The sequence below is a fragment of the Pithys albifrons genome, chromosome Z (assembly GCF_047495875.1).
Source record: "Pithys albifrons albifrons isolate INPA30051 chromosome Z, PitAlb_v1, whole genome shotgun sequence".
NCBI classification, from domain to species: domain Eukaryota; kingdom Metazoa; phylum Chordata; class Aves; order Passeriformes; family Thamnophilidae; genus Pithys; species Pithys albifrons.
Genome location: NC_092497.1, coordinates 22,514,863 through 22,534,366, shown reverse-complemented (window position 1 = coordinate 22,534,366; position 19,504 = coordinate 22,514,863). Strand labels below are relative to the sequence as shown.

At 39.3% G+C, this 19,504-nt stretch overlaps 1 protein-coding gene across 1 annotated transcript in view; it reads right to left on the bottom strand.

The window, feature by feature from the left end:
• Nucleotides 1-7,122: 7,122 nt before the first annotated feature.
• The window catches only part of RNF180 (ring finger protein 180), a 107,838-nt gene continuing 95,456 nt past the window's right edge, over nucleotides 7,123-19,504 (bottom strand). The window contains 1 exon segment of the mRNA XM_071581531.1: nucleotides 7,123-7,931. Coding sequence (XP_071437632.1) covers nucleotides 7,729-7,931 — 203 coding nt within the window. The 3' untranslated portion in view covers nucleotides 7,123-7,728.

Below are 19,504 nucleotides of genomic sequence, written 5' to 3'. Positions count from 1 at the left end.
TCTGAAGCCATCTGCAAGGCAAATACATTCTTTCCTCCTATGTTTCTGGTTGGAATGTGTTGTCTTCAGGCACCATCAGAGGCCATGCTATAACTGGGAATGAATTCTGGAATCATGTACCTCCACAAGAATTTATACTGCATGGATTAAGGACAAGCTTTTGTGAATTTGTTATTTTCACACTAATTGAAAGTCTAAACAATATTTCTTGGCAGCAATCTGATTATACGAAGAGTTAATACCACCAAACCAGTGATTATTTAGGTAGATTGGGATTACATAGGATTTCTTAAAGTATTACTTTTCAATTTTAATTCATCAGGATGGTCAACTAGATTTTTATATCAACATCCTTTATTTCATACAGGTAATACGGTAAGGCTACATGAGATTTCCCATCTGCTCAGTCTGAATTTCATTCTCCAGCTCAGAAACAGTGGAGTACATTACATAATTAGCATTTTAATGCTCATTTTTCAAATGACAGAGTAAAAAGATCTAAATTAATTAATTTTTAATGCTTGCCTCAGCATCAAACTACTTACCACAACCCTTTTATTGGTGGAATTTACATTCTCTGCTTCACTGTCTTGTTTGAGGGTAAAAGATTACATATGGAATATTTTTAAGTGATTGCCTGATTACATTTTAATGCTTTAATGAAAATGTAGAAGTACTTCAACTGAATGTTGAAAATGTGTGATGCAAAATAAAGAAGATATTAATAAGTGATAACTAATAAATTAGCATAAGGATATATATAACTTGTATAACATCAATCTAGAAATCATGGGAACATGTTTTTTTTTCACTTGTAAATTAGTATTGAGGTGTCAAGGGCATGAGGATGAAGGAGTCCTTCCAGATTTTGCAAAGTAGAATGGACAATAAAAATGTGGCTGTGGAAAGGCGTTGCTGCTGAGTACTAGAGAAGTATCTGTAGTTTTACGATCTAGAATATTTTTTAAACTCAAGAACTACTTGGATAAATGCACACAGAACCCTGATTGCTGCTATGATATTAAAGAAGTGCTAACATATATATTTTAAATTTCAAACAATCCTGTGGGGCTCTTTCAGTACTAACATTTTCATGTATCATGAAGAATTATGAATGGAGCAGCATGTTTTCCTGACCAAGGATCAATGTCTAAAGCGCCCTTAGAAGATCATGTCAACGCATGTTGAGCCAGGACTTTGAGCACTTTCATCTTCATTGATTAGATGAACAAACAGATTCATAAGCCAGTCTTCTGTTCCTGTTCCATTTTCTACCAATCTCGAGCAGAGCTGGAGGAACAGTCAGCTGTTTTCTAGGCAGTGGTCAGTAAAATAGCACAAAGCTATTTTACTGTCTTGCTTTCACTAAGCCAGGCTGAAGGGCATCCATCCAGTACCTGCCACTGCTACCCATTACCTCCCTGGAAGAAGCTGCTTTGCTGTCCTTTGCTTATCTGCTACTTTACACCTTCACAGTTGCTTTCTTGCAAGAACCAACCATTCTCTGGCTCCTGATATTGGTTATACAGGGACCCAGAAATCTCTTTGAAAAGACCTTCAGGTTTTGTTTAAATGTAGTACAATAAAGTGTTTTGTTCCTTTGTCATGAGTATATATTTCCCTTCTGTTTATATATACCACAATTTTCATTAAAGGCTGTAGAATAAATTAGGTCACAGGTTCTTACCTGGGTATCAGTTCAGAGTTTCAGAAGTAGGGTTTGTCATGTCATCATGCCTTAGCAAAGTAACTGATTGAAATGGAGGAGCAGCCCCAAAGGGCAAAAAGCAATGAAAATTAATAACACGTCACCTTGCCTTCTCTGGGCAGAGTTCAGCAGTGAACCAAGTACCTTAAGAAAACAGAGAATATTTGGGAATCTTCTAATGAAGCAGAAAGGGAAAAATCAATGTCTGCTATCATATGCCCTATGTAACTCCCAAGGACTTCTATAGGACACCTGTGCAATAGAGGACAGAAGTCAACCCGAAAATGCCAGGGGAGAGACTGTATCTGTAGAGAGTGCCCTGCACAGCATTCAAATGGCAAGAAAAGCCATTTCGTCTCCTTTATAACTGTGTGCTTAATAGAGCCTTTCCTTAAGAACCGAGCACTGAGCTTTTTTCTTTTTTACAGTGTCAATCTGCTGACTTGTCCAGGGAGCATTCCTCTGATCAAATTTGTCAGCTTATTCAGTACATTTTCTGCACTGTACATCAGAGATGACGTTTGTCCTGTAGGATTTGTCTGTAATAAAAGAATTTTGGTGAAATAAAAATATGGGATTATACATACCTTCAGTCTTCTTTTAGGAACATTTTTTTAAAATAAAAAATCTGTAAAGATAACATAGTGAAAAGTGAAATGTCCCAAATTATAGATTACATTTGATGGTTAAACTTCCAGAGTATCACAGTAGAAAGTACTTTCAAATAGGATAACATTTTAATGCCCTACCAGAAAAGCAGAAGTATTTCAACTAAAGAAAATGTTTGGTGCAAAATTAAATGGATAAAGTTATTTTTAACTAAATAATGTTATTAAGCTAATTTTTATGGTATTTATTTTCCAGCTTTATATCACAGCATTAATGAAATCCTAACATATTTAAGGTTCTGTTTGAGCTTCACTTTCAGTCAGAAGTTAATCAAATGTAAGGAAATATAAAATTTAAACTTGCCTATTTCACATGAAATTCTGAAAACTCCAGAAATCCCATCAGAATATGTTGTACAGCAATAGAAAATGTTTGTAAGACAAAAATCCACTTGCAGATATGTATGAGAAACTAGACATTATGATGATGACTCTCATTGATTCTGCCAAGATCTAGATCGCTACTGAAGTCCATCATAAATAGCTATATTTAAGGCTTTGGATCCCAACATAAGAAATCCTAAAGACCCATTTTGGAGAAAGGTGACCTTCAATTCTGTATGAGGTCACTTTAAAAGGAAGGCCTCATTTGGGAATGACAAACTGAGGCAGTTAAAATTAGGAAGTTTGAAACTTGAGTTCAAACCCTGACCTGTAAAAAATCAGATTTTAGACTTCAAAATTTAAATAATAAGTTTAGATTATAAATTATACGTATCTGACAGTAAGATGATTCATACTGGAATATTACAATTAGACTTCCTGTGATTCTTTTCTCGGTACTCTTCTGAACTTTACTATCACAACCACAGATTTCAGCAAGTAGGAAGAAACATAACCCCTTGAAGTCTGAAATAGTTTCCCAGAGAGATTTGTTGTATTGACTCAAGAAAACAGTGAGAGAAAACTACAGTGAATTGTTCCAGTCAGAGAATTACAGTTATGTATAGAAAAGAAATGGACATAAATGAGGGCCAAGTTCTTCCAGCATTGTATTGCCTTTTGTTATTAAGGGAAAACATGATGTTCTGCTCAGACATTTCTGTTTTATTTACCCATTACTGAAGGATCCACTTATTCTAGTCTTCAACCTAACAATTCTTGTGTGATGGCTTCACAGAATTACCCATATAAGAGATTTTTTTCATGTCCTTTGCTGGATTCTCATTAGTAGCTCTGGATCTCTGTTGTACAGTGCAGCCCAGAACTGGACACAGCACTCCAGGTGTGGCCTCCTCAGTGCTGAGCAGAATGGCAGCATCATCTCCTATTATTTGCTGGCCACATTCTGCCTAATACAGCACAGGACACCACTAGCCTTCTGGCCTTCAGTATGCATTGCTGGCCCATACTCAATTTGAAGTCTACCAGGAACCACTAGTTCTTTTCTGTACAGTTGCTTTGCATGGTGATCTCCAGCTTTGCAGTTGCTTTGCTGGTGATCTCCAGCATGTATTGGAGCATGGGGCTCTTTCCAGGTGCAAGACTTTGCACTTCTCCATGTTTAACAGCATGAGGCTCCTTTTAGTCCACTTCTCCAGCCAGCCAAGGTTCCACTGGATGGCAGCACAACCTTCTGGTGTATTAGCCACTCCTTCCATTTTTGTCCTCTGCAAGTTTCTAAGCGTATGCTGTGCTCCAAAATCCAGGTGAACATGATAAACAGCATAGAACTCAGTTTTGATCTCTGGGATACACCACTAGTTAGCTGCCTCCAGCTAGACTTAGTGCCACTGATCAATGCACTCTGAGCTTGTGAACCAGTTTTAAATCCACCTCACTATTACTGTCTGTCTTAGCACTTTCTGCTAAATAAAGAGCATCTCTAAGGAGAGTCTGGTGTCTTGCTCCACACCAGAGCAACCCATGGCATATTTTACCTCCTTGCACTCAGCACCTGCCTGGGTGTGGGGCTGAACACTAGCAGTTTATTTTGATGTCCTACCTTTTCTGTTTGTCTGTGACTACCCTTGTACAAACCTGGAATTCCCTAGAGGACACTGTGCAACGCATAATTATGATGTTGTCAGCATTGCCAAGGAAAAAAAAAGCTGAAAACACATCCACAAAAGTAACACTACACATCATCAAGACAGTTACGTGTCACATGGTAGCTATTCTTATTCCCAAAAGCCAAACTTAAGTCTTGTCCTGGATTTCTGCTGTCTTCAACAGTTAATAGTTCTTGACCAACAACACCAGTACTGAGTATTCTTCTTTATCAGAATGTGTAAAGATCCAGACCTTACCCCAAGATGATTTTTGACAAAAACTACCTGCTTCCTGGAAAGTACTGAAAAAAGTAAGAGGCTGCTAGTATGAAAAGAGTTAGTAACAGTAACTAAACAGTCAACAAATATTAGCTGCATCCCAAGAAGAAACAGAATAGAGAACACACCAAACAAGACAATGATTGAAAAAGAAAGTAAAATTTAATTGCACCAAGCAAAATCTAGGGAAATGACTGCAAAATATTACAAATAACTCAATTTTTATTGCAAACATTTTAATAGTATTGTAGATAAGAAATCCAAACTTGCAGATCAGGATCCATTTAACCAGAAAAGTGCCTACAAAGGGTTTGCTGTTGCTGCCAAAGATATCAACAGCATTTTACAGTAGATTTCAAGGAAAATAAAATTCAAGCCTTTGAATTGTTATTGCATTTTTACAAAAAGTATCTCAAAAAACAAAAAGAGACAAGAAAAGCACCTCCACTCTATACTTTTTAGGTGTTTTCCAATGGAGGATGTCTCTCAAGAGTTAGAGCAGTCTTCATTATGTACATTTTAAAGTTAATTATCCCCTGGAGTTAATAAAAACTTGTATAAAGTAAAATAATATAGCTCAAAACCCAGTTTATTGTTTAGGCCTTGAAGAAAGGTAAAGAGCTAGAAATGCCATATAAAATTGTGCACCCTACTAAATTTAGAAAAAGTAGCCACTCTGTCATCATTTTTCCTGAAAACTTGCAGAAGGGGCCCATATTAGTTTGGATTTTTACTCTGTTGCCTTTTTCAAATAAAAGGATGGCAGCATGTTATTAAAAATGATGTAACTCTTTCTTATATAATTGGTTAGTATTATCTGTATTATGCTTATTTCTCAATATATTTTGGAATACCCATTGAGGGATACTACTTTATCAGACATCCTGGTTAAATAATTTAAAATTACATTACTGCTGAAATTTTAGACTATGTAAGCTAAGTTAAAGTAGTTTTTCATGACATTTTTTCATTTTATTTTTTTTCTGAGATCAAAGGGTAGAAGTAATTTTTTCTTTACAGGTGAATCATTCCCTCTCTTTGCTCAGATATGAGCAGTAATTTCATAAACTTAGAGAAGCAAACAAAAATTGCAGTTAGAATCCCTGTCCTGGAATGGGTGAATAATGTTTAAAATTATTGATAATATTTGAGTATACAGACCTACACATACTACTATACATCTGCATGTAGCAGACTTAACCTTTTAAAAGACTTTCACCAAGTGCTCTACTACAACCTTAAAGCTTTTAAAATATTATGCTTAATGCCACTAGCAATAGGGCCAATTACCTTTAGGTAGAGACAAAGTAACGGGGTAGACTGTTATTATAAAACTGCATTTCTATCACAACCATGACTACATGGTGATGCTGAATTTCAATTATTACAGCTCTTTAAATTTGCATATATTAAAAAAGATGGCAAAACTTATTTAGTCTAACCAGTGTAGTTAGACTTGTAATTTTTATTTCTGTACATATATTCCCAAAGAGATTCTCTTATGCAGCCTGTAAGAAAACTAATTATTAGTAGCTGATTTACTATTGTTGTTCAGATTAAGTGATAGTTTCTGGTCCTGATCACTTTATAGCCTGTAAGAGATTGACCATGTTGTAGCTGTGCCCATAAAGAAATAGAAGCACATGCTTAATAAAACCCCTGACTTCATTCCGTCACATTTGGCAGATGGCACCTTCCACAGCACATTTCTCCTTGTTCTCTGCTAGAATAGGGGAGTACACCACCTACTGTAAAACCACAGGTCTCCCACACAAACCCAGATACTAGAGGGACTACATACCTACACTTACATGCTTTTCTAGATGAAATCATAGTGTGCTTTGCAGAGTCATTTATTGAGAAATAAAAACTTCCTTGTACCTTCCTGAAAAGTAAGACCCTGAACTATCTTGTGTCATTCATTGGCACTTCATACTCACTTTAATTTATAGTATTTTTTTTATAATTTAATAAATGTTCTTTCACTTTTACTTGAAAATACTGTGTAAAGCAGCAAGTCTAGAATGATGGCTGAACTGGCTGCGGTTTGGTACTGTCACTCAGCTATCTATATATAGAATAACTATAAAGTGCTTTAGAATTGTTTCACATGAAACATGCAATTAAACACTGTGTCCTCTTATGTGCTCTCCCTGGAGACATATCCCTCAAATTGTTACAGCAATTTAATAATGATACTGATTTCTTACACTGGAGGACGCTTCCTTCTCCAGTATTTATTTGTGTTGGTATGTCACTACATCAGAGACAGCAGACCTGCTGCTTGCCCTCCTTTACCTGTCCTGCTGGATGCAAACACATTCATCTGGATGGATAAAAAATGTACAGTGCCATGCTGGGAACCTGCACAAAAATGGTCCTCTTATTATGCAGAACTCATGTTTGTTAGTTGATTCCTTTTGATTGCTATTTGCTGAAAAAACAAACCATCAGCACACTGTGCAGTGTACTTCTTTTTTGTTAAAAGGCTCCAAATATCCAGAGTGGAGTGCTGATAGGTCTATCAGTTGTCAAAATTTTCCAGAATTTGGATTATAGCATTGAAATAGCTCTGATGAATGTCTTTATAATGCATGGTGCAGCGCTGCAGTGCTTATAGTCTCCTGTTCCCATAAGATCCGAGTATAAATGGGAAGCATCTTTATTGCTTTTATGCATGAGGAATTGAAGCACCAATGAATGAGCAAAGTATGTGAACATAGTCAAACACCAAAATGACTCTATGGACCATATTCTGTTGTAGTACACAGAAACACCCTAAAATCAAATCATACTATTTATGCAGAATAATTATTTTATAAATTAGGGGTAAATTCCCACCAAAATCAAGGCAAAATTCCCACTGTATGAAGCATGATCTGGACTTCACATATTTGTAACCAAACTCAAGTACTTTGTCACACATATCAGAAGTATCAAATAGTCTCACAGCATGCCTGACACAGTCTATTACGAATGATAAAAACTCAGTAAGAAACATTTTGCCTTTTTCATTTTTTTTTCTATTCACATTACCGTGGTTCACATGACTGTCATTTTCCTTCACTGTGACTTCTACAGCTTAGAAAGGGAAAAAGAAATAACAGAGAAAACAGAAAATAATAAATCCTATTATCCAGTTGACTGAATAAATGTAGACTATCACCATGTCCATATCAATCCTCCATCCACGGCTATCATCCTCGAAGTCTATATAGTCCATCCTGTGAGCAGCATGTGGGAAATGCCTCCTTGTAACAGTATCAGAGCGACTTTGAAAATCTGCTGAAAAACAGACTAGGAGGTAAAAATCTTTTTAAAAGCAAACAGATTGACTAAAAAAAAGTTAACACACTTTTACCCAGTTATCTAAAGGACAAATACAAGCAGGAATCTCACACCTCCTTGCTAAGGTTTCTTACCTTGTTGGACTCAGAGAAGTGCTGGGTGGAATTGATTTTGTAAGTTTTAAAAAGTGACTTTGTGTTCCTTGAAAAGTAACTCTGTATTCCACGTCTAGTAAATAATATATTTGTTTGTTTGAGTTTGGCATTCTCTGCTATAGTAAAATATGGCTATCTGCTAATGCTACCCAGGTCTATGAACACTTCTCTTTGGGTGCCTTCTTCCATTGAGTTTGACTCAGTGATCTAGAAGTGAAAGACTCCATATACTCTAAGCAGTCTCTCCAGTAACCGACAATCTCTAGATTCTCTAAATCTACTCATCTGAATTCTTCAGTAATGAAGATACATCAGATTTGTACGTACATAGTTCAATAACTGAAACACACTTGTATTCCTATTTTTAGAATTTGAGTTTGTTTTCAAAATAGTCTTCAAAATAAATTCTGCTTGCTTTAATGTTATATGCCTGTATGATACATATCAGGTTAAAATTCAGTTTTTAAATCACTATTTGTATGCTGATAACACCTTAAAAATATACAGCCACGTGCAAACACAGCCAACTGGCTGTATATATGTATACACACACACATATATATACATATATATATGTATATATGTATGTATATATATACATGTATGTATATATATGTATATATATGTATATATGTATGTATATATATACGTATGTATATATGTGTATATATATATATACACATATATATGTATACATTTTTATATAGTTCTTATATTTGTATATTTTTGAATAGCTGTGTAAGTTTCTTACATTTAGGAACTAGCCATCTCTACTTTTGTGGTACATTCCTGAATTTCTGTGTTAAGGGCAAGATCTGCCAGAACATCACATTTGGGACCCATGTACTTGGATTACAGTAATAACATACTGTTTTAGTCAAAACAAGGTAGATGAATCGGGGACCTTGGAAAAGCTCCAATGAGGGAAAGTGGCACGAAGATGGTGATGATGGATGAGGAAGGGGTCATGAGACCTCCAACTCAATTCCACGGAGGCGTGCCAAGGGGCAGATCTGGAGGAGGTTCTGGGGGTGGCACCAAGAGGGTTTGAGGGTGGACATTCCTGGGTTGGATGTGGACTTTAGTTATGATAATTAAGTAGTGTTAAAATTAGTAAGCATTCCTATACTGGTGCGTGTCTATAAACTTTGTAAACCTGAAGCGCTTTTCAGTAAAGAGCTATTATCTACCTTATCCAGATAATACTGTTTCAGAAAGGTTTTTTTTTTCCCCGATTTTAGACAACACTGTGACTCTGCGAATGGCCAGTATGGGATCCTGCCAAAAGGTCTTTCCTCTTCATTGCTCCTCTGACTTCTGCTTCCCCAGAAGTGTAGCCAGAGAAGTACTACAGGAGCATAGCTCTTCCATGTGTCAAGACATGAGGTTAGAGAAGTATCCATGCAGCTGTGTTAGACAGCACCTTGTAGCACAGAAAGAGCCTGGGAGTTGTGCTGCAAAGGCAGAAAATCTATCCCGTTCTGATGAAACACAAGGAGAGAATACAGTTGGATTCTAGATTTTTGCTTTGTTTTCATGTAACTAACTCTCAATTGTTATGATGCATTCTGTGATTCTTTAATAAATTCTGACATGAAAAATACCTTCCGATGTCTGTATCTCCAACTAGACTGCAAATAAGTCATGTCTCTGCATCTGATTTTAGTCATCTGCAGATAAAAACTGAGAGCTGTAGAGTTCCTCAAAAACTGTACAGCAACATGGAGTAGGGGTTTGAATTATGAAACTAAAGACCTGAGTCCCCAAATAATGCAATCCTCAAATAATTTCTGCACAGGCATGTATTTGTGAAAAAAAATGTATTTTATTTAACTTCCTTGTGCATGCCTGTTTTGCTATAGTCTGAACAAGAACTTCCACTCAAATCACATGAAATATGCATGTACAGTGCCAGCAGAGTCTGGCAGACTGTTAGTGGGAACCTGTTACTTGATAACAAAAACAATGTTTCATGCAAATCACACTTTTATATGCACCAAACTGTGCAAACAAAAAGGATTTTCACCAGGGCATCAGTAGGCACATCTCTTGCATGTATTTTTGCAACCTCCCATTAAGGTACAAGCAAAACACAAAATAAGACTATAAACTATTTAAAATATTCTCCCAATTTTATAAATTGATTCACCTGATTTTTGTATTAAGTACGAGTAGAAGATATGAGATGGAAAATTTTACTCTAAAATGTGCTCAAATGAATAATATGCAAGTTACAATAAACATTAACATTCCAAGTACTCATGTAAAATTAAATTACGTATGAACAAGGGTTCTTAGGTAATCAGATGTACCAAGGTGCATCATTTTGGCATAGTCCCTTCTTTCCGATTACAAGCTGCAGCAGAGAAGATTAGAGCTATTGAAAGACTGTGAGAAAACAATCCAAGTGCAGACTGACACCTTCCCATATGGGTCCTTGCAGCAACTGGCAGCTTAGGACCTTAGTGCTTGGAAGCAGTTTTCAGAACAACGTGTTAAAACAGCACCAATAGGCTTTTCTTTCCGTACATGTGACTCTGCATGCTTTTGAACAAGATCTCATATCGCCTCCATTTACCGCACTTTGGGTCCCTTGGTGGAGCAAATAAATTGATATCCCTTCAGGTGAAACTAAACCAGAAGATGAGCTCTAAGAGCTCTGATGTGTTCCAGTAATATATTTCAACCACTAATCAGCATTTAGCCCTTGGGATAGCAAGTAAGTTGGCCCACATGCAAATGTGGACATCTGACCCCACAGCACCAATTGCTGTGATCTATGATGACTGTTACAATTGCTAATGCAAGAATGCCTCTGAAAGACAGCGAACAATCTTTCCTAAAAGATCTTTTTGTCATTCATAATTGTACAGATCTCTTGTATCTGTATTCTGTAATATCCTTTCCAAACAAAAGAACGTCTAATTTCCATTCTGTGGAAAAGCTTCTATACTTCATCCTTTCCACATTATGCTTCACACTGCTTTATCCCTCTCTGAGATGATGTAATCTATAATTATATGCAAAAGTGGAGATGTGGGATCACCACAAATTTAGACAATGACATAAGGCTTTCCATTTTGCTATGATTCTAAAAAATCCTGCTTACCTTTGGACTATGGCGGTGCATGGAATGCTTTCAGAAAACTAATCACAGAATTATCCAGATGTCTTTTCTTAAAGGGCAATAGCTAACTGACAGCTTATCATAGTGAATATTATCCATCATGGAGATGCAGAGCCCCTGTAAGCAACTGCCCCACCATCTGACTGTCTTCACAGTGCAAGTCTTTTCCTTACTTGCAATCTGAACTTTTCATATCCAGTAATGCTCATCATCCTGCCATGCACCACTGTGAACAGCTTAGTGGTCTCCTTATAGGTATGATAAGGCTGACTGGAGATCCTCCCCAAAGCCTACCCTTCTCCAGAATGAACAAGCCAGTTTTGTCAGCCTCTTCTTATAAGTCAGGTTCTCCAGGCCCCTAGGCATCCTGATGTCCCTCTGCTAAACCTGCTCCAATCTACTGGCATCTTACCTGCCTGAGGGTGGGAGGCAAACTGCAATGTTTTACATGTATTTTAGTTATGGTGTGCTGAGTAGTAGGGGATAAAAGCTTCATCTACTGCTGTTCATACATCATGCTGCTATTCATAAGGCCAGGATGCTGCTGGCCCTCTTCACTGCCAGGGCACACTTCCAGCTCATGTGCAACTTGCTCTCCATCAGGAGGCCCAGGTCCTTTCCGGAGAGCTGCTCCCCAGGTTGTCGGTGCCCAGCCTGTCTCATTGCCAGGTGCTCTTGCTCTTCCTTCCCAGGTGCAGGTCTCAGCATTTGTGCTTGTTGAATTTCACAAAGTTCCTTTCAGCACATTTCTGCAGCTTGTCTAGGTCTCTCTGAATGGCAGCCCTGTGGTGAGTCTGTCAATCTGTCCCTGACTTTGCTGTCCTCTGCAGGCCTGATGAAAATGTACTCTGTTGCCTCCCTGAGGTCACTGATCAAGAGAACTGTTAGCTGTCAACTTCCTATTTATTATTATCTGTGAAGTGAGTAATTTAATATCAACTAACAAACTTTATCAGCTGAATACGTATCACTTTCCTAAAACACATACGAATGTTCTGAACTATACAGACTGCTGTGGCATTCCAATAACGCAGTTTAGCTTGCTACATGCTCCTTTACATTATATTTTTTATAATTTACTTTGGTCTAGTTTTCTCTTTAGATGGCTGGCAAAAGGGTCTTTGTCTACTGAAGCATGTGCATTTCTGCCACCTGTCTTGTTCTCTCTGAATAGCAGCCCCACCACTGAATCTATCAATGCGTTGTAATCTGCAGACCTGTTGACAGCATGGACAAAACCATCAAAATGTCTCAGCATTCTACAATTTTTCAGGGATACAGGTACTTTTACATTGTTTTCACAAATAAGGTATCATCCCAAACTTCTTGCACAAATGCTAACCTTCTTCCATATGGAAATCAAGCTGCATCATATTCTGATTATGCTAACATAATAGCTAAATTGCAAGATTTGCCAGTTAAAATGAACTATTACATTTGTATTCCCAACTAAGAAAAATCATGTATTGCCAGAGAATTTTATAAGAGGATAATACCCTCTCTGAAGGCCTACAATGATGTCCCATTGACTCCTGATGTCCTCTCCCAAGCTCTTAGTCTCAAGCTCTTCAGTGAACTCAAGTTCTCAAAGCATCCAGTTCCTTTCCCAGATCAAGGCCACTCAAGGTGACCTCTGTACTTCACAGAACCACAGTTTTAGCTTTTCCCCTTCTCCTGCATGAAAAGCTTGAATCTCCCCATTCTCTTGCCTCAGTATTTCAGCTCCACACACTTACTGTCTCAGAAGTCTCTTTTTTCTCAAGAGATAATTTCCAAACACTTCCTGATCCAGGATGCACCCCAGAACCACCAGCTTTCCTATGTTAAAACTTCTACCATCACCTTTCAAGGCCTTTTCCACTGCAAAATCAGCTTTCAAACTTCCCTTCCTATCCTACCCTTACCCTCCTCTCACCTTCTCTCTGCTGTCTTTGAACATTCTCTGCTCTTGCCCTTCTGATTTCACCCATGCGCCTCTCACTGGCTGCCAGCATCTTATATCCATGTGTGACTAAAATGACATGATAGCCTAAACAACTCTCCATTTCTTTTCCATCCCCAAAACCCAAGTCCTACTTTCTGCTAGTATTTGCACTTTAGAAAACCTAGATGTAAAATGTACTTAAAGTGGACATTGATGACAAAATCCACAAAGCTACATTAAATGCAAGAATATTCATTTTCAATTGAGTGGTTTGCATAAGTAAAAATTTCATGTATTTATTAAATATGAAACATATTTAGCAATTGTATGAGAAATATTCAATGACTACTATGTCCAGTCCTTCTCGCAAAATCAAAAAAAAGTAGAACAACTCTCTCTTGGGCTGTTTATTTTCCTGGAAATAAAGGAAACAAGAAACAAGAGGACTGTGGGAGGGCAGAATGAGCTTGGAAAACATAGTCTGTCATTATTATCACAGAAAACATAATCATCTGTGATTAAGCTATAATTATCAATACCCACAAATACAAGCTAATTGGCTAGCTTAATCTAGGATGAATACTAAAACAGGAGTAATTAGTCCACATGTCACAATGTAAAAGTCACTTGACTTTGGAAGACTTGAAGAAATTTTGAAAGCCAGTCTGCAAGCAGATCTGTATTTTAAGTAACTTAGGTGAATTATCTGTTGCTTCTTCTTTCTTCCCCTAACTATAATCCACTAAATACCAAACAGGCAGGAGATATTATTGTTGTAGTTTGGAATTATTATGTAAATTCTCTCCCCTGCCACTAACTGCCCAGGCCATTAGTTAACAGAAAGAGGTAGTTAACTGTGACTTCTACCGTCTTCCTCTTGATTGCTTGGGTGGGGCCAGGTTGTCTCTTTTGTTTTTTGGGGACATTTTTCCATTCTTAGCTCGGGGGAATGCAGGAGGTGGGGGTGTGTGTACTTCGGAGAAGGGAAGCTTCTTCTCCTGCTCCTCGTTGCTACTGCTGCTGCTGCTTCTTGCTGAGCCGTTTCTTTTTCTCCTCGCCACAGCTGTTCTCCTGGTTCCTGCATCTGGGGTCCCGACCTCTGCTCCAGTCTCACCGCTACTTGCAGCATCACGGCCTGCCTGCCCTGGCTGGGGCAGCGACCTGGGAGAGAGAAGTTTGCAGGTGCTTTTCCAGGACATGCAGCAGTTCGTCGCTTACAGTTTTCCTTCTTCATTTGGGACAAGAGACACAGAGAGAGAAACAGAGTTCATCTGGGAGCTCAACCTGCCACCAGCTGGGCTGTGACACTGATACTGCCTCATAAGTATAACTCTTCTCCCAGAGGAAACTTGCCGGTGTGGGGGTTGTTGTTGTGGTTGTTGTTGTTTCTTTTCTGTGGCATTGGGGAAGCGATTTTGCTTCTTGTATCCATTGTCTGATTAAAGTTCCTTTTCTTAAATTTGATAAAGAATGGCGTGATTATTGTGGAGGAAAACCCCCTCCTCCACTTGTGAGTAAACATTTTGGTTTTTGCCCCTCGAACTCAGACAATTATATAGCACCTTTTTAAAATGGTTTATAGAAAAACTCACTCTTCCCCTTTAAAAACACTTCATTTCAAATTTCAGGTAAGCGAGATGAACTAAAATACACAGATTAAATAAAAATAAGAAACAGTAATTGAAATGCACATCCTTGTTTTTCAGGATGCAAACTAGCTCTGTGAACAAATGAAACATTGGCTTCTTTATCTGCCTTCCCCTTCCCCATGCCTGCTCTGATTTCAATCCATGTTGTCTTGATGACTGATATCAGAGGATGAAGCTGCATGGTCTCTGTGTGAGATTATGTCATAGTTCTAAACACACAGTTTGCATACATTTTAGACTATAAAATGCCTTCTTTTCATTGAAAAGGTAAGTTTTGTACATCATTGTCATGGTTAGGCTTCATGAACAAGGATTTGGGAAGGGCTCTACCCATGCTTGCTGCAAGCGTGCTGGTGGCTAAAAAGGCCAATGTGGGAAAGGCAAGCCCAGTTGCAAAAGGCACAGTGGAAAGTTTCCTTCTCCTTAGGCGATATTGGCAAGGAACGGTTCTTTCAGGATTGTCTTTTTTCCTTGAGGCTGATTCTGTGTGCATTCTCAAAGGAAGCAGCAGCGTCGTGAATGGTGTGTCTCCACGAATCCCAACTGGAGGCCAGAGAGGACCATTGATGGCAGTCAGTATGGACAAGGCTGAGGTGTTGTTTCAGGGAGTCATTGTATCTCCTCTTCGGGGCTCCTCTCTTGCGGCAGTCAGTGGTGAGTTTACCACAGAGCACAATCTTCGGAAGGCGGTGATCCTCCATCCTGGAGATGTGCCCTGCCCAGCACAGATGCGTTTTCATCAGCATGGCCTTGATACTGGTGATCCCTGCCTGTTTAAGAACAGACACATTGGTCACGTAATCAGACCAGTGGATGTTTAGGATTGTATGGAGGCAGCGCTGAAGGAAGGGTTCGAGGAGCTGCAGGTGGTGGCGGTAGATGACCCATGATTCAGACCCATATAAAAGAGTAGACAGTACAATGGCTCTGTAGACACTGATCTTTGTACTTTTCTTCAGGTGTTTATTGGACCAGACTCTTTTATGGAGTTTTCTGAAGGCTCTGTATGCCTTTGCTAGTCTGTTGTATCTCTTTGTCAATCTTACTGTCTGAGGAAATGATACTTCCCAGATGGGTGAACTGCTGGACTGACTTAAGCTCTGATTCACCTGTGGTGATGTGGGGATGATGGAAGACTTCCTGAGGTGCAGGTTGGTAGAGAACTTCTGTCTTCTTCAAGATGACTTCCAGCCCGAAAAGCTCAGCAGCCTCTGCAAAGCAGGATGTTAAGTGTTGCAGAGCTGCTTCTGTGTGAGCAACGAGGGCGACATCATCAGCAAAAAGCAGCTCGCGGACAAGGTGATTCAGGGTCTTGTTGTGGGCCTTCAGTCACCTTAGGTTGAAGAGGCTTTCATTGGTACGACATCAGATGTAGATGCCATTTTTTTCATCGAGGTCTGCCGTGGCCCTTTGGAGCATCATGCTGAAGAAGACTGTGAATAGAGTTGGTGCAAGAACGCAACCTTGTTTCACACCATTGGTTATTGGAAAGGGCTCAGAGAGTGCATCGCCATATCTGACTTGCCCGCACTGATCTTCATGTAGCAGGATGATCATTTTGAGGAACTTGGGGGGACATCCTAAATGTTCCAAGATCTGCCACAGGCCTTTTCTGCTCACAGTGTCAAAAGCTTTGGTGAGGTCAACGAAGGTTACATAGAGACCTTTGTTCTGTTCCCTACACTTCTCTTGCAGTTGTCTGAGAACAAACACCATGTCTGTGGTGCTCCTATTGGCTCTGAAACCACACTGGCTTTCAGGTAGAAGTTTTTCTGCAATAGCACATACTAATCTGTTCAAAAGTACTCTTTCAAGGATTTTACCAGCAGTGGAGAGCAAAGTAATAACTCGATTATTTGAACAGTCTGATTTTTCTCCTTTCTTCTTGTACAGGGTAACAATGACTGCATTGTGGAGATCTGGTGGTAGTTTGCCTTGTTCCCAGCAATGCACAACAAGCTTGTGAAATTTAGCATGGAGTGCTTGGCAAATATTCAAGTTTGGAGGCAATGGAGTTTTCAATCATGAAGCCAGCTCTGGAAAGGTGACTCTTGGTTTTGGGTTTGCCTGACCTGTAGAGTGTGTAGCCAGCACCATGTTCTTTAAGGCTGCCTTCCTCATGAAGACGAACTTCACTGAGAGCAGCAATGTCAATGTTGGTCATGACAGTTCGTGCTCAATTAAAGCAGAACTATGCTCAGGACGTCCACAGTATCAAGCATGGTTCTGATGTTCTAACATGCGAGTGTCAATTTGAACACCTTTGTCCCTTTGTCTTTTTGTCTTTGTTTGGCCGCAGCAGAAGACGCCCACTGGACACAGTTAGCCAACCAGGTGAGGGGTGGAGATGAGCTTTGTTTAGGCCACCTTTTCTAGGCCCCTGTCTCGGTTTGAGGGGAAAAAACCAAAATGTTTTACCCACAAGCAGGGGAGGGGCCTCCTCCACGATAATCACACCACTCTTTATCAAATTTAAGAAAAGGAATTTTAATACAAGGATAACTGATATATATATATATATATATATATATATATATATATATATATATATAAACAGACTAGTGCAACCCACTTCCCCAACACCACAAGAGAAAGAAAAAAAACCAAAACAACAACAAAACCCAGCAGGTTTTCCTCCGGGAGGAAAGGTTATACTTAAGTGTCCATGTCACAGCCCGGCTGGCTGCAGAGTGAGTTTCAGTCCCTCTCCAGCAAGACAGACGAGCAGTGAGCTTTCAGATGGACTCAGTCTCTTCCCCCTGTGTTCCCCGTCCAAGAAGCAGAAAGGTACAAGCAACCAGAAGCAAATCCAAGGCAGGCAGCAGCAGCAGCGCGGCACAAAAAGTAGTCCGGGGTAGGCAGCAGCGAGACAGCCAGGAAAACCCCAGCAGTAACCAGCAGGGCAGCCTGCCTCCTTGGAGCCCCCACTCCCGCGTTCCGCCGAGCCAAGACTGGGAAGAATATCCAAAAAAAACCCCAAAAGAGACAAACCTGCCCCCACCCAAGCGATCAACAGTTAACTGCTTCTTTTGTTAACCTGGGCAGTTAAGTGGCAGGGGAGAGAATTTACATAATAATCCCAAACTACAACAGCCCCTGTCCATGTGGAGTAAGCAGTGCTGTCCTTAGAAAAGGCTGCTTCGTCGTTCAGGATGCTGCCTCATGAGACTGTCATCTCCGGAGTCAAGTCTTGAATGACCAGTATCCTGAACCGCCTGCATGCAGGGTTGGGTCTGCGGCTTCCAGGTACCACCTGCCGTTTTGACCCTCACCTGTCACTACAGGGCTTTGCAAGGTGGGTAAACCCTTCCAGCCTGCGCAATGGATTTTTTAGGTGAGGCACAGTGTGTGTGGAACTGGCCCCACCCCTTACTCCTAAGGTTCATCTGCCAGGGCCTAGCAAGCTTCTGCAGTGGCAGCAAAGTCCTCAGGATGTGGGTTTGGTTAGAGTATCCTTCTCTTAGATGGATTGCCTTACAGGGCTAAGTGAGCTCCATCTGCCCAAGTTTGGAGTTAGAGTTGTCCTTCTCCTAGGATGGCTGCCAGAGGGCTAGCGAGCCCATCCTACCTGTGGACACACTTTGACCCTTGAGCTGAGACCTATCTGGCATGGCAGACTCCACTGGAGGCACAAACCACTGCCAGCATAGCACACAACCTCATGAGGACATGCAAGCTTCTTTGCCATGACACGGGGGTGTCCCCGGAGAAAAAGTTTTATACATATAAATTGATAACATACATATTACAGTTAGAGTAATTTTCATAATTTGCCTTTAAGATAGGGAATTGTAATCACTTTTGTTCATGTTTGCATGTATGTAAACTGTATCTTAACAGTGAATTTAACTTGTGGACAACTTCTCTTCTTGCCATGAGAGCACAGACAATGGAAACCAGGAAATCTTAAAAACCAGCAACATGAAGTATTTAACTTTCTGTGGTATCAAATTAATTTTAAGGAGTATTCAGAACATTCTACATCTAGAAATTGTCTTATGTTTTAAAATTTATTTTCTATTTCTCTTCAACTGTCTCTTCATCTAATCTCTACTCATCATGTCTTTGAGCTCACCATTATCAACACTCACCCCTCTTCCGCTGTTCCTAGTTTTATCACTGAACATTTCTAAGCACCAAGTTGCAGGTTTGTGTTTCCTTTGTGTTTGTCATCTCTCTAAGGTGAGCAAATACTACATTTCAGTTGCCAGTAACTCTCACTAAGTTATAATCACAAAAGCCTTTAACCTTTTGTATCATATTGCTGTAATGTCATCTCCTTCCTCTAGTTTCATTCTCCCCTACAACTCCTCCCTACCTACTTACATTCCTTTAGGCTCCATGTGTACAGACTGCTACTATACAATATAAAGAAAGGGAGAAGCTATTGATACTTATTGATACAAGATGACTCAGTAAGTATAAAATAGCATTAAAAATATGATACTGATTCTCATCTCTAATGTGAATGCTCATTGGCATACTGCTTATTTCTCTCTAGATCTTATTTCTTGGCCTGCATGATTGCTGTATTTTGACAAAATTATTAATTTAGTACTAAGGATGATTTAACCAAAACTTTGCAGAGTTTTGTTACAAACTGCTGTTACAACCCTTTCACTGCTTAAGGCTTCAATATTTTAAGCCAGTTTTAGTGAAATATCATAAGGTTACAGTAACATAAATAATTTCTTTAAAATAAATTAATGAATTGG